This window comes from Chrysemys picta, chromosome 1 (assembly GCF_011386835.1).
Source record: "Chrysemys picta bellii isolate R12L10 chromosome 1, ASM1138683v2, whole genome shotgun sequence".
Lineage (NCBI taxonomy): Eukaryota > Metazoa > Chordata > Testudines > Emydidae > Chrysemys > Chrysemys picta.
In genome coordinates, this window is record NC_088791.1 from 299,311,342 (window position 1) to 299,324,544 (window position 13,203).

The 13,203-nt window shown below is 38.2% G+C and overlaps 1 protein-coding gene across 14 annotated transcripts in view; it reads right to left on the reverse strand.

Moving 5' to 3' along the window:
* The window catches only part of INTS6 (integrator complex subunit 6), a 93,311-nt gene that overhangs the window by 27,558 nt on the left and 52,550 nt on the right, over nt 1–13,203 (reverse strand). For 12 of the 14 annotated variants that reach the window (XR_010597795.1, XM_065581245.1, XM_065581250.1 and 9 more), the window contains 8 exons: nt 12,924–13,056; nt 12,253–12,347; nt 11,638–11,748; nt 6,694–6,909; nt 6,455–6,581; nt 4,642–4,784; nt 3,658–3,892; nt 694–1,065 (listed from right to left, as the gene is read on the reverse strand). Coding sequence is in view for 13 of the 14 variants with exons in the window: in XM_065581245.1 (XP_065437317.1) it covers nt 694–1,065; nt 3,658–3,892; nt 4,642–4,784; nt 6,455–6,581; nt 6,694–6,909; nt 11,638–11,748; nt 12,253–12,347; nt 12,924–13,056 (1,432 nt within the window). In the remaining variant the exon portion in view is untranslated. The remainder of the gene's footprint in view (nt 1–693; nt 1,066–3,657; nt 3,893–4,641; nt 4,785–6,454; nt 6,582–6,693; nt 6,910–11,637; nt 11,749–12,252; nt 12,348–12,923; nt 13,057–13,203) is intronic. The other 2 variants (XM_065581252.1, XM_065581251.1) reach the window with 1 other exon arrangement.

A 13,203-nucleotide genomic window follows, 5' to 3' on the forward strand; every position in this document is an offset into this window, starting at 1 on the left:
TTAACTATACTATGTAGACTATTTAAACTAACTATACACAATACCTTACAGCAATGACAGTAAAAAAAAAGGAGCTGAGGACACCAAAGATTCTGACTCGGAGCTTGCGGCAGTAAGAAAGAACTGGAAAGGTGTTGGCCCACACCACCTTTTATGCCCTCGCTTCAGTGCACGAGGAGCACTATGGCGCATGTAGAGGCCAATGGACACTGCTTGTAAAAAAAATTCCAGACTCAAGCTCATGGTGCACATGCTTATCCCACGTGTGGAATACACATAGGGACCATCACTCGAAGAAAAATTAAAAGTTATTTGTCAACTTTAATGTAAAAACCAAATGTACTAAATCTAGGCTACTGTCAAAGTAGGTAAGTACAAAATCTGAAGAATATAAACAGATGGATTTAATCCTATTCCACCCACGCATTCAGGAAAGTATGAAAGAAAACAGATTTTCAAACTTTCTAAAGAGGCCTTATAAACTTTGAATTAAAAGGATTTCCTCTCTACTACACATAGGGTTTCTCTTCTCTTATTTTTACTTCTGCTAGTAATCACAGATATCTATTACAATTCTTGCATGACTCAGTATCTTACAAAATACAATGATGTAATCTAAATATTTCAATCGAGTCTAGTTGTCTCTCCAATCATCTGGATACAAAGATAGTGGTTTGCAGTTCTTATACTTACTTCTTCCCGGCTTTCTAATCTCCTTCATAATTTGTGCTTTTAGTTCTATATTAACCTCTCTCGCACTTCTGGAATGTATCACTTTTTTCCCTTTGTTGGGCGAAGATGCTGGCAAGTTTTCTTGAGTACTTCGCTCTTTACCACCCGACTCTTCATTTTTCATAAATTCATCAATGTTAAGGTTATTAATTCCTAAATGTTCATGGCCTAGATCCTCTGAATGAGTTGTTGGTCCATCCAATGAATTGAATGGAGAAGGGGACACTGAAAAGTCAGAATCCATAGCATTTGGAAAAACATCTGATGAAAGTGGGTCTGCAACATGATTCTCAATCACATCATCCGCTGCAATCTCGTTATTGGTTTCTGAAGCTGAAAAATAAAGACTATGAAGAGGAACAAACTGGCAAGCATGCATTAAAAACCATCAAAATCATACATGATTTGGTACTGGGTAATCTAGTCTTGTGCCGTCATGTTGCAGCAGGTAGGTTTAGAGGAAGTTAAGAGATACTTCTGCAACATCGGGGAGTCAGAAGATGATGTTGCTGGTGGCACAGAACACCCTGGAATGTCCATTGAGGGGTGGTGGTCTATCAATACAGGGAAGCATTCTTTATAAGGAAAAGGGAAGAGTTACACAGACTAGCAACAAAGCAAGAAGTCAAATGAACAGAAGATAAAGGGTGTTTCTGTGAGGAATTACTTACCTGGTCCCATTAAGATTAATGGAAAAAATTCACTTCAGTGCAGAAGGGCTGGCTCAAGGCCCTATGCAACACACAGGCCCACATTAAAGGAATAAGTTAACTCTTCACTGGAGTGAAGCTCACCAGATAAGCTTGTGTGTTGCAATATTTTGGAGTGACTCAGATCAAAGAGATTGTACTCACTAATATATCAGAGATCAGTGAGACCCACTTAAAGGGATATACCAGCCTTGCTCTTTTACTTTATTCACTGTATTAAAAGAGAAGAGGGGAAACAAACTCTTTGTACTGGGAAGGTTCCTAAATTTTGTTATAAGAAAGTATATCCCAGTACTTCTGACTATACATGTGATTCAACTGTAATCTGCCCTGGTGTCAATTCCCACAGAAGAGTAAATATCCAGAGGATTGTTAACTACATGCTTATCTGTAATATTGTCCTACCTCCGAGAAGTAAGGAAATTACTGCAAACATCCAAATTAAAATGCAATTTGTTCTGTATTTTACCAACGAACTGGAAAAGCAAACAACCAACAATTGTTAAAAATGTATTCTATTTTACCATATGAAAAAGTGTGTGTGCGCGCGTGCGTGTGTGCGCGCGTGTGTGTCTCTATACCAGAAGTCCAAAGATTATTCCAGGCCAGGTTAAGTCTTCCTCCTGGGAAAAAGTCACACCACAAAAGAAGATTGACTCTAGTTTTTCAGACAGCCTGTCTTTCCGAGGGACAATCTGAGCCTGCAAAAACTGAACTCTTCGGCCCATCTACAGGAAGAAATCTTACTAAATCCGCTACATACCTAACTTGAGTCTGCAAATCAGTCATATATTTTGCCATCTAAATAGTAAGATTAATACGACAGTTAGTTGCAAGCACAAAATTACATCTGCAAGAAGTGAGGCCAGGCTGAGATTCAGCTACAAATCAGGCGCTGGCTATTACTTTTGCATGTCTACTTGAATGTCTTATAGCAGTATCTAATTTAAAGTGTGGTCTTATTGAATTAATAGATTCCAGTGTTACAAGGGGAAAGATTATGAGCCGAAAATAAGAGAATGCAAACACCACTTGAATACAAAATTTGGAATTAAAAAATTCAGTGACTAACACAAGATGGAAGGTTTTAAATGTTCCATGGTGCACGGCAGCTGGGGAATCTTAAAGACACCATAATTAAAACAAGCTACAATTCCTCTGAAATTGAAGAATATAAGGATTAACCAACTGATTTCACAAGGGTCTGCTTAATACATGAAGTCAAATGACAGAAGGAAACCAAACTAGAATATTAAATTAGTAACATATGAAAAAATATGGGGCACACGAAAATGAGTTAAAATGCTAGTTAAAAAACCTAAGGGGAAAGTAAAAAGCTTTTGCATACTGCTAAGAAAAGAGTGCTAGAAAAAAGTAGGTCTATTTGTAAGAAAGGAGTTAAATGTAATGACTGAAATACCAAACTCCTTTTTTAAACTCTTCATCTATACAGGGATACCACATCACAGACCAGGAAGAGAAGGACCCCTCTACTTATCTCTGGTGCAAATGAACCTGAAATGTTAATTTAATACGTTCACTTTCTTATTACAAAAATGCTGAGGAAGAAAAGAGCAACAGAAATAATTAGAGGCTCAAAAGATTTATGGAGGAAAATATAAATCCTCAATATAAAGAGTACATGTAGATAATCAACAAATATGACAAGTCTACAAATATGAAATCCTCCCCCCTATTCTGCCCCCTCATAGATTTGCTGGGAGGGTAACTTCTATAAATTTCACTGATGTTTATTTTACTTACTATAAAGTTACAATCAATTTATGTATCACTAAATCCTAAAATGTATGTATGTGGAACAATTAAAGGGCATAGAACAAGTACCTTTGTCTACATTGTATAATACTTTCCCTTGTACACATCAAGGTAGTTTTAGTATTAGAAAGTGGTGTTTCAATGGCAGATTATAAAGATTTCTGAAATTTAACTTTGCTTTGAAATTACAAAAGAATGGCAGGTGTGTCACCTCTGAGGTGCCAAATACACAAAGTACTTGGATAATTAAGGCTGAACATTTACATACTGATGTTTTGGAACTGGATATTCAAATACACGAATTTGAGAAATCTACAGCATGCTTACTTTTTTGATGACCAACTAAAACATTCTTTTGTATAAAGAGTAAAGCGAATTACCTGAAGAGGAACCAAATGAAGGCAACAGGAAAAATTAACTGAAATAGAGTTACACTTACTTTTGTGAATAGGAATAGGTTTAACAAGATCTGGCTGTGCTTGTGTTACAGGTGTAGGTGGCCCTTTTCCTCCAACGTGATTGTTCATGACAGGAGGAGTCTGTGGCCGGCCTCTGAGAAGGGGTGACATACACCGACGTCTTTTAGGAATCCCTTGCATATTTGGTTCTCCGGGTCGTTTGTGTTTATTTTGAGGCCCTGATACAAATTCATCTGCCTCATCTATCATCATTCCCTGTAACAAATAAATCTGTTTTTTTAAAAAAGCTCTCTTAAATTTGTGTTATCTTGCACAGCAAGTTTAACAAAAAACATATCCAACAATTTCCTGACTTTTGTCAGATATAAGACAATCCAATCAGGAAAATATACCACCTTGTCTTGGCTTCTCTCAAATGTCAATTAAAAAAGACCTGGGCAAATGATTTACTCTGGTAGAGATTAGGACTGATGTGTTGAAGACCACTCTATAAACAATATCCCAAGTAAGAAAGCTGACTATGGTTACACAATTTGCCTGTAAAACATGACCTCTAAACCGGAGTCAGACGCGAGGTAATTTTTAGTCAGTTAAATATTCAACTATCTTGGTACTTCACTGAAGTCAAGTCAAAGGCCTAGATTTGTGAGGGATTGAGAATCCATGTCCTTGGGCTAGTGGAAAACTAGAGAAGCCATCAAGTTAATGCAAGCTTTTTGCTAAGGAAGGGTTTAATAAAAAGGGGCGGGGGGGGGGGAGGGTAAAGTGTTGGCAATTTCACAACATATGAATATTTCATACTAAAAAATGCAGAGGTTTCGTAAGTGATTTCTAATCAAGTCTGCCCCTCCATGAAAAAATAGGTGGCCTAAAAAGAGTTGAGTAAATTTCCTAAGAAATATAATGGCCTTCTTTTCCTATGCACTTGGATGGCTTCTAGTTAGCAACACATACAAATGCTGTAACACTAGTATTACACAAAATGAGTATTACAGAGAAATTACCTTCTTGTCCAATTTAAATGGATTACCAAATGTATGTAGCCTTCGGGGTTGATCAGGGTCAAGCTCTCGAAGAGGAGATGGTATCTGTTTTAGGTACTCCTGATAATTTCCCATTTGTGCTATTGGTACACTGTGAACTTGATCTATTGGAATTGAAGATAGTTTTTATCAAAAGGCTATGCCTATAGAAACAGTATGACACTGTTTTTTCAGGATTTAATTCTGGCTGTATTTCACACATCCAGTTTTCATATTATCCCACCTTTTTGATCAGGATATAGCAACATAGAAGTATACAGAAATAGATGCTCAAAACCCATCTTCCTCCCTACCAACATAATAATTAAAATATTTAATATACTACTTCACATACTGTGGAAGGCTTGCCTGGGGTTGAAGAAATCAATGTATGTAATATGTGTATTGATCATCTCACCCTAGAAATGAGTAATAGCCTCCTGGGTACAGTTTTTGTTTTTCCAACATGATACACAATTCTTTTTGGATAGGATAGGTGGAGGGAAAGGAATGGAGACCATCTGAATGCATTAATTGTAAAATGCACTGAGGCTATTACTACACTGATGTATGAAATTATTATGTAATATTCCACCTTACATGCTACTCTGAACTATGATTACACAAAAATCCCCTGCCTAACTGCCAAAAACATGAAGACATTTTATTAATTAGAAGTAAAACACCAACAACTTGAGAAATGTCCTTTCTAATATTGTCAGCAAGGTACAAGATGCTTGTAATCTTGTACACACTGAAAACAAAATTCAGCATTTTCTTAAGAGCCCTTGTGATTCAGGTCCTCAATGTGTTCTTGACCGCACAACGTGTCAAAATTCACCCATCAATCCTTTGCTCAGCAAGGAGGTAGGTTGGGTAGCAGATTACATTAGAATTAATGCCAGTTGTAATACGGACATCTCTCCAGGAACTGGACACAACTTTTTTTAATAGTCATTGGATGGTAGTAACATTCTATCACTACTTAGGCCAGACTAATATTCGTAATCTAGAAATGTTGTTAGAAGTCCTATTTTTTCTTGTCTTTTTTCCTTTTTCTCGGTCTATTCTTATTTCATTCTTTCCATTATTGTCTTCTACTCATCAGGTGCCACAGTGTAATGAAGCACTTTAACTGCAGAGTACTCAGAGTACTTCTCCTCTTGAGCTCTTCTACTACTACTGTCATTTATGACTAGCACAGGTTATTGTATTGCCTGCTGAAAGTCACCACAGAGGGAAAAAACTGAATTAGCATGGAGACAACTACTCTCTCACCAAGAGAGGTGCACCTTTCAGGCAAGGGTGAGGCAAGTTGGCAGGATGTGAGGGGGAAGCTTGCTCTGCCAATGCCTATTATGTACTTATTATATGGACAGAGGACTTCAGTGTCCAGGACTGTCCAGAAGATATTTGTCCTTTGATATACCCACAAAAAAAGTGGAAAAAGTGAAACAAAAACAAACAGAATCAAAAGCTGAAGAAAACAAGACTGTTCTTAAGACAAGGACAGTCAAAGAAATTAAATGGAAGATACAAGTTTTGTCTTCCATGAGCCACTGGAACATGTCTAACTTATAATAAAGATGTGGTGGAAAAGCCCAAGAAAAGCCACTGGGGTTCATGTGCAATAGCAGCAATCTTAGAATAAGTTTATTTCAGAAAGAAAACCTCCCAACTAAGCATCTATTGAAGAAAGTGCAACTTTTCTCCAAGCACACTATACAAAGTTATGATAATAGTACTAACTACTATACATATTAAGATATGCAAACAATAAACAAAGTAATCTAACCTTCATCTTGTCCTTTGAGAAACTTGCGAGTTATCTTCATAAGATTAGACCTCATTCTTGTTAAGTGATCCAAAAGATTCCTTCTGGGTATATCATAAGCATTTCTAAAGGTCTGAGGTTTCAATTCCTACAGTTGCAGCAATATAATAAAGCTTTGATTAATACTACATATGAAATAACATCTAATACTTCAATGGAAGTGTATTGAAAATAACAACATTACACATAATGGTGCTTACCTTATTCAGCAAAGCTATTTGGAACCCAGCATACTCCTTCATATTGAGGTCTAGAAGTCTATGAGGAATTTCCCCAGTAATCCCCTGTAGCAGTTGTTGAAAATCGTTCCTATGTGCCATAGACAGGTTGTGTGATCTGCTTCTGACCTTAATTCCAGTCTCTTGCGCTACCTTTTTGCCTACAGAGCCAATGACTCTATCGGACTCTACTTTGGCCTTAATTTGAAATAAATAAATAAATAAAATTGACAATATACTCTTAAAAGGATTAGTCAGAATATGAAATTAATTCCTAATTCTTACTTAGAAGATTCGGCAATGTGCTAATACAGTATAAAAAATATAATGTGGATGAGTGTTTAAGGTGGTTTGCTAAATGTACTATTACTACAATTCTAAATCATTAGAATATGGTAAACAGTTTTTGCGTCTAGCTTTTTCAGGTATTTCTAGGGTGCCCATTATCATAGTATCTAAGCACCAATATGCATGCAATGCTTTTATTTTCATAAAAATGCCTTGATTACGATTATTGGAAAACTGTGCCAGAATTTCTGCATGTGCTCATGGATTTCACTTTTCTCTGTGAAAAAAGCTGAAGTCTTATGAGAATTCTCACAAAATAACTTCTCATTTAACTGTATTTATTATGGACTCATATGATGGTATCAATTTCTTTTTTTTTTAAAAAGTCAATAGAAGATAGGAAAAGAACCTGAGATTAAAGCAAGGAAGAGACAGTTCAACTCCAACAAAATAAGGGAACACACAGCAATCTTTTGATTCTTCCTCCATTTGGCAGACAATCCACCACAGCCAGTAATTTTTCACCTGCCAAGTATGTCCCAAAATTGAATGTACTCTAAAATGCATCACTAGTAGTTTGGTAGAATACAGCTGAACAATAAGCCAAAAATCATTTGAGAACTTCTGACTGTCATACAATGTTTATTCAGAGGTTGCACTTGAGAAGTTCCTTCCACACTGAAAGTTCAAATGTTATTTCCCATTTTAAGAACAGAACTCTCTTAAATTGGTAGAATCTTTCAAAAGGAACCAAAGATTTTGAGGATTACTGTATACTCTAATGTAGGTATAACATACTGTAGAACAATGTATTTTATGTATTTTGAGCCAAAAATGTATAAATATACAGATTTATAGATTTTACTCAAAAATCTGCATAATGACCACACAATTTGGTAAGATTCATCAAATATTTCCACAGGCTATAGCTAGGAGTTTAAAAAATAAGATTTATATTGAGGGCTTTTAAACTATGAAATTTTAACATACAAAGTCATTAATATTTGCATCTCTACATCCTTTTGTGTCAAAGCTACTCAATTTTGTGATTATACAAAAAAAGTTGGAGACACACAACAAAACAGTAAGTGATAATGGGAAATCAATGGTTTTTACCTGCTAGAGCAGGAGACTAGCCAGGAGATATGGCTTCTACTCTCCACCATTGCCAGTGGCTTGGGGTGTAACCCTGTCCATTCTGTGCCAGTTTCCTCATTTTTAAGCAAGCACTTCAATAGGGATGAAAGGCACTGTTTACTATGTTTTATATTTAGCTAATGCCATTCATCTTTCATGGTCCTGAAGCACTTCAAAAACTATGGGCCAAATAGGAAAGAAGGCTACATTTTGGCCCAATTACATATAGGCACAAATCCCTAATCGCATGCAAGGTGATTTTTAGCATAGAGCAGAAAGACTGTACCTTTTTAACCACAAATATATTCAAGTTGGCACATGTGAAAATGCTGCTTGCATACTATATACGTTGAGTATCAGAGAGGTAGCCGTGTTAGTCTGAATCTGTAAAAAGCAACAGAGGGTCCTGTGGCACCTTTAAGACTAACAGAAGTATTGGAGCATAAGCTTTCGTGGGTGAATGCCCACTTCATCAGACACAAGTAATGGAAATTTCCAGAGGCAGGTATAAATCAGTATGGAGATAACGAGGTTAGTTCAATCAGGGAGGGTGAGGTGCTCTGCTAGCAGTTGAGGTGTGAACACCAAGGGAGGAGAAACTGCTTCTGTAGGTGGATAGCCATTCACAGTCTTTGTTTAATCCTGATCTGATGGTGTCAAATTTGCAAATGAACTGGAGCTCAGCAGTTTCTCTTTGGAGTCTGGTCCTGAAGTTTTTTTGCTATAAGATGGCTACCTTTACATCTGCTATTGTGTGGCCAGAGAGGTTGAAGTGTTCTCCTACAGGTTTTTGTATATTGCCATTCCTGATATCTGACTTGTGTCCATTTATCCTCTTGCGTAGTGACTGTCCAGTTTGGCCAATGTACATAGCAAAGGGGCATTGCTGGCACATGATGGCATATATAACATTGGTGGACGTGCAGGTGAATGAGCCGGTGATGTTGTAGCTGATCTGGTTAGGTCCTGTGATGGTGTTGCTGGTGTAGATATGTGGGCAGAGTTGGCATCGAGGTTTGTTGCATGGGTTGGTTCCTGAGTTAGAGTTGTTATGGTGCGGTGCGTGGTTGCTGGTGAGAATATGCTTAAGGTTGGCGGGTTGTCTGTGGGCGAGGACTGGCCTGTCTCCCAAGGTCTGTGAAAGTGACCAAATTGTACAGGCCACTTTCCTCAGATCCCACTGAGGAATACACTAAGAAACTGCACCATCTACTCAGGACACTCCCTACACTAACACAGGAACAAATCAACATACCCTTAGAGCCCCGACCGGGGTTATTCTATCTACTACCCAAGATCCACAAACCTGGAAATCCTGGACGCCCCATCATCTTGGGCATTGGCACTCTCACTGAAGGACTGTCTGGATATGTGGACTCAGTACTCAGACCCTACGCCACCAGTACTCCCAGCTATCTCCATGACACCACTGATTTCCTGAGAAAACTACAATGCATTGGTGACCTCCCAGAAAACAGCATCCTAGCCACCATGGACGTAGAAGCTCTCTACACAAACATCGCACACACAGGCGGAATACAAGCTGTCAGAAACAGTATCCCTGATGATGACACAGCACAAGTTGTTGCTGAGCTCTGTGACTTTATCCTCACGCATAATTATTTCAAATTTGGTGACAATATATACCTCCAGATCAGTGGCACCGCCATGGGCACCCGCATGGCCCCACAATATGCCAACATTTTTATGGCTGACCTGAAACAATGCTTCCTCAGCTCTCATCCACTCACACCCCTTCTTTACCTACACTACATTGATGACATCTTCATCATCTGGACCCATGGGAAGGAGACCCTGGAAGAATTCCACCACGCTTTCAACAGCTTCCACCCCACCATCAACCTCAGCCTGGACCAATCTACACGGGAGGTCCACTTCCTAGACACCACAGTACAAATAAGTGATGGCCACGTTAACACCACCCTATACCGAAAACCCACCGACCGCTATGCCTACCTTCATGCCTCCAGCTTCCACCCCGGACACACCACACGATCCATCATCTACAGCCAAGCACTGAGGTACAACCGCATCTGCTCCAACCCTCAGACAGAGACCAACACCTACAAGATCTTCACCAAGCATCCTCAAAACTACGATACCCACATAAGGAAATAAAGAAACAAATCAACAGAGCCAGACGTGTACCCAGAAGCCTCCTGCTACAAAACAGGCCCAAAAAAGAAACCAACAAAACTCCACTGGCCATTCCTACAGTCCTCAGATTAAACCTCTCCAACGCATCATCAGTGATCTACAACCCATTCTGGACAATGATCCCTCACTTTCACAGACCTTGGGAGACAGGCCAGTCCTCGCCCACAGACAACCCGCCAACCTTAAGCATATTCTCACCAGCAACCACGCACCGCACCATAACAACTCTAACTCAGGAACCAACCCATGCAACAAACCTCGATGCCAACTCTGCCCACATATCTACACCAGCAACACCATCACAGGACCTAACCAGATCAGCTACAACATCACCGGCTCATTCACCTGCACGTCCACCAATGTTATATATGCCATCATGTGCCAGCAATGCCCCTCTGCTATGTACATTGGCCAAACTGGACAGTCACTACGCAAGAGGATAAATGGACACAAGTCAGATATCAGGAATGGCAATATACAAAAACCTGTAGGAGAACACTTCAACCTCCCTGGCCACACAATAGCAGATGTAAAGGTAGCCATCTTATAGCAAAAAAACTTCAGGACCAGACTCCAAAGAGAAACTGCTGAGCTCCAGTTCATTTGCAAATTTGACACCATCAGATCAGGATTAAACAAAGACTGTGAATGGCTATCCACCTACAGAAGCAGTTTCTCCTCCCTTGGTGTTCACACCTCAACTGCTAGCAGAGCACCTCACCCTCCCTGATTGAACTAACCTCGTTATCTCCATACTGATTTATAGCTGCCTCTGGAAATTTCCATTACTTGTGTCTGATGAAGTGGGCATTCACCCACGAAAGCTTATGCTCCAATACTTCTGTTAGTCTTAAAGGTGCCACAGGACCCTCTGTTGCTATATACGTTGAGTTATCCAATCAGCCACATTTCAGTATGTATGTACAGTTTAGCCTATAAACAAAGTTTTTAACTAATTCAGAGAACGGAAGCTGTACCAACGGTAATCACATGTAGGAATTCAGGTAACTTGAGGTTTCTTGCCCCTTTACTATGAGAACCAATATGGTTCACTGATATTTTCAAAAACAACAAGGAGTCTGGTGGCACCTTAAAGACTATCAGATTTATTTGGGCATAAGCTTTCGTGAGTAAAAACCTCACTTCTTCGGATGCATGAATCTGTTAGTCTTTAAGGTGCCACCAGACTCCTTGTTGTTTTTGTAGATACAGACTAACACGGCTACCCCCTGATACTTGATATTTTCAAGTTAGTCTGATACTAGAATAAGTGTTTTTCATTTTTAGTTTTCATTTTTTACTGTTTTTTTGCATCAACATTACCTGTTGACTCAACTTTTTGAGGTATGCAATGACACTGTAACTAAGTCCATATTCCACACCATCTGCTATAAGGTTAGGCGCTCCCATCATTCTCACAGCTTTCTTCAAAGGCTGAAACAAGTAATATATATTCACTTACATATGTATATCCTTGTATATTTGTATCCTTAAGTTTGTAGCAAGAATTTAAAGAACATTATTGCTTAATGCGTTCATTTCAAAGTGAATTTGTAACCCTTTAAGGCAACATAACATCCTTTTCCTTTAAGTATTGCAACATTAATGCAGAATTATTAAATATTAGTGGAGATATAGTTCAAGCAGTAGTTATACCTGACCAAGTTTTTCTAACATTACAGTCAAAGGGAGAAGTCAAGACATTAATGTAAATTTTAGGAAATTACTCTTCCGGGGCATACATGATGCCATAAATGTGAAATCCTAGATTTGTACACATTAACCTTTTATTATGTTCAGAACATCCTAATTGCTTTATAAAATATAATCCAAAAGAAGACAGTTAACAGAACAAGCAAATAACTGAACATACAAGTTTACCATAAATTATAGGATACAGCAGACATTTTAAAACACACATACAATAAATCATCTTACCCCTAGATAGTAAGGAGGCATTGTCTTCAAATAGCTTTCAAATGACTGCCGCCATTTTAAGGTTGGCTTTGCCTTGTGTACTTTGAATAAGTCATCTAAGAAGTTATACAAACAGAGATAAAGTTAAATGAGAGGTGTATTTCTAAATGTAAGGCATCACTCACCACACATTTTCTAAGTACATTTCTTCTAAAGGTTCGTCCTACTACACTAGGGCTTAATCAGAGCTAATTACTATTGGATGTAATTCATGAGGTGCGTAAGGAAGGCAGAATCTTGCAATTTATTATTTATAAAATCTAACTCATTATCAGATCCATGGGAGTACGAAAAGAAGGGCTTTGTAGCAGCAGCAGGAGGGAAAAAGTGGCAGTCACAGCATATTAGAAGGGGAGTAAAATATCTGAACAATAAACACTCATTTTTAGAAATCAAAAGGATTATACTCAGATTCAGGAATGGTAGTAATTTTTTGCTAAGTGAATCTGAATATAGTAGATACCAGAAAAATTAGAAGTTCTCTTTTCAGTAGGAATATTACATTCTTAATGTTTTGGATTTGCATAGGCTTATGATTATTAACAGCAGCATTAACAACACAAAAAAATATAACTACGCTGAAGCAATTTTCCGCCTACCACATCAGAAGGATTTGAGAAAGCTGTATTTACCTAAGAGGGGAAGGAGGACTGGATAATTGTAAGGCATCACAAACAGGTTCACACAATTCAGTGCTGTACTGGCTTTCAAGTAACCAAAAGGATGGCCAATTTCACTATATTTTGCACTATTGCTCACATACACCTGGAATAAGAAGAGTTCATGTAATTCATGTTGTACACATAGTTTTAAAGTGTGAGTTATAAGTTAAAGGTGTGATGTCAGTAAGTTTATAGTAAATCAACACATGTAATTAGAATTTCATTCCAAGTTATTTACAGAATACTATCT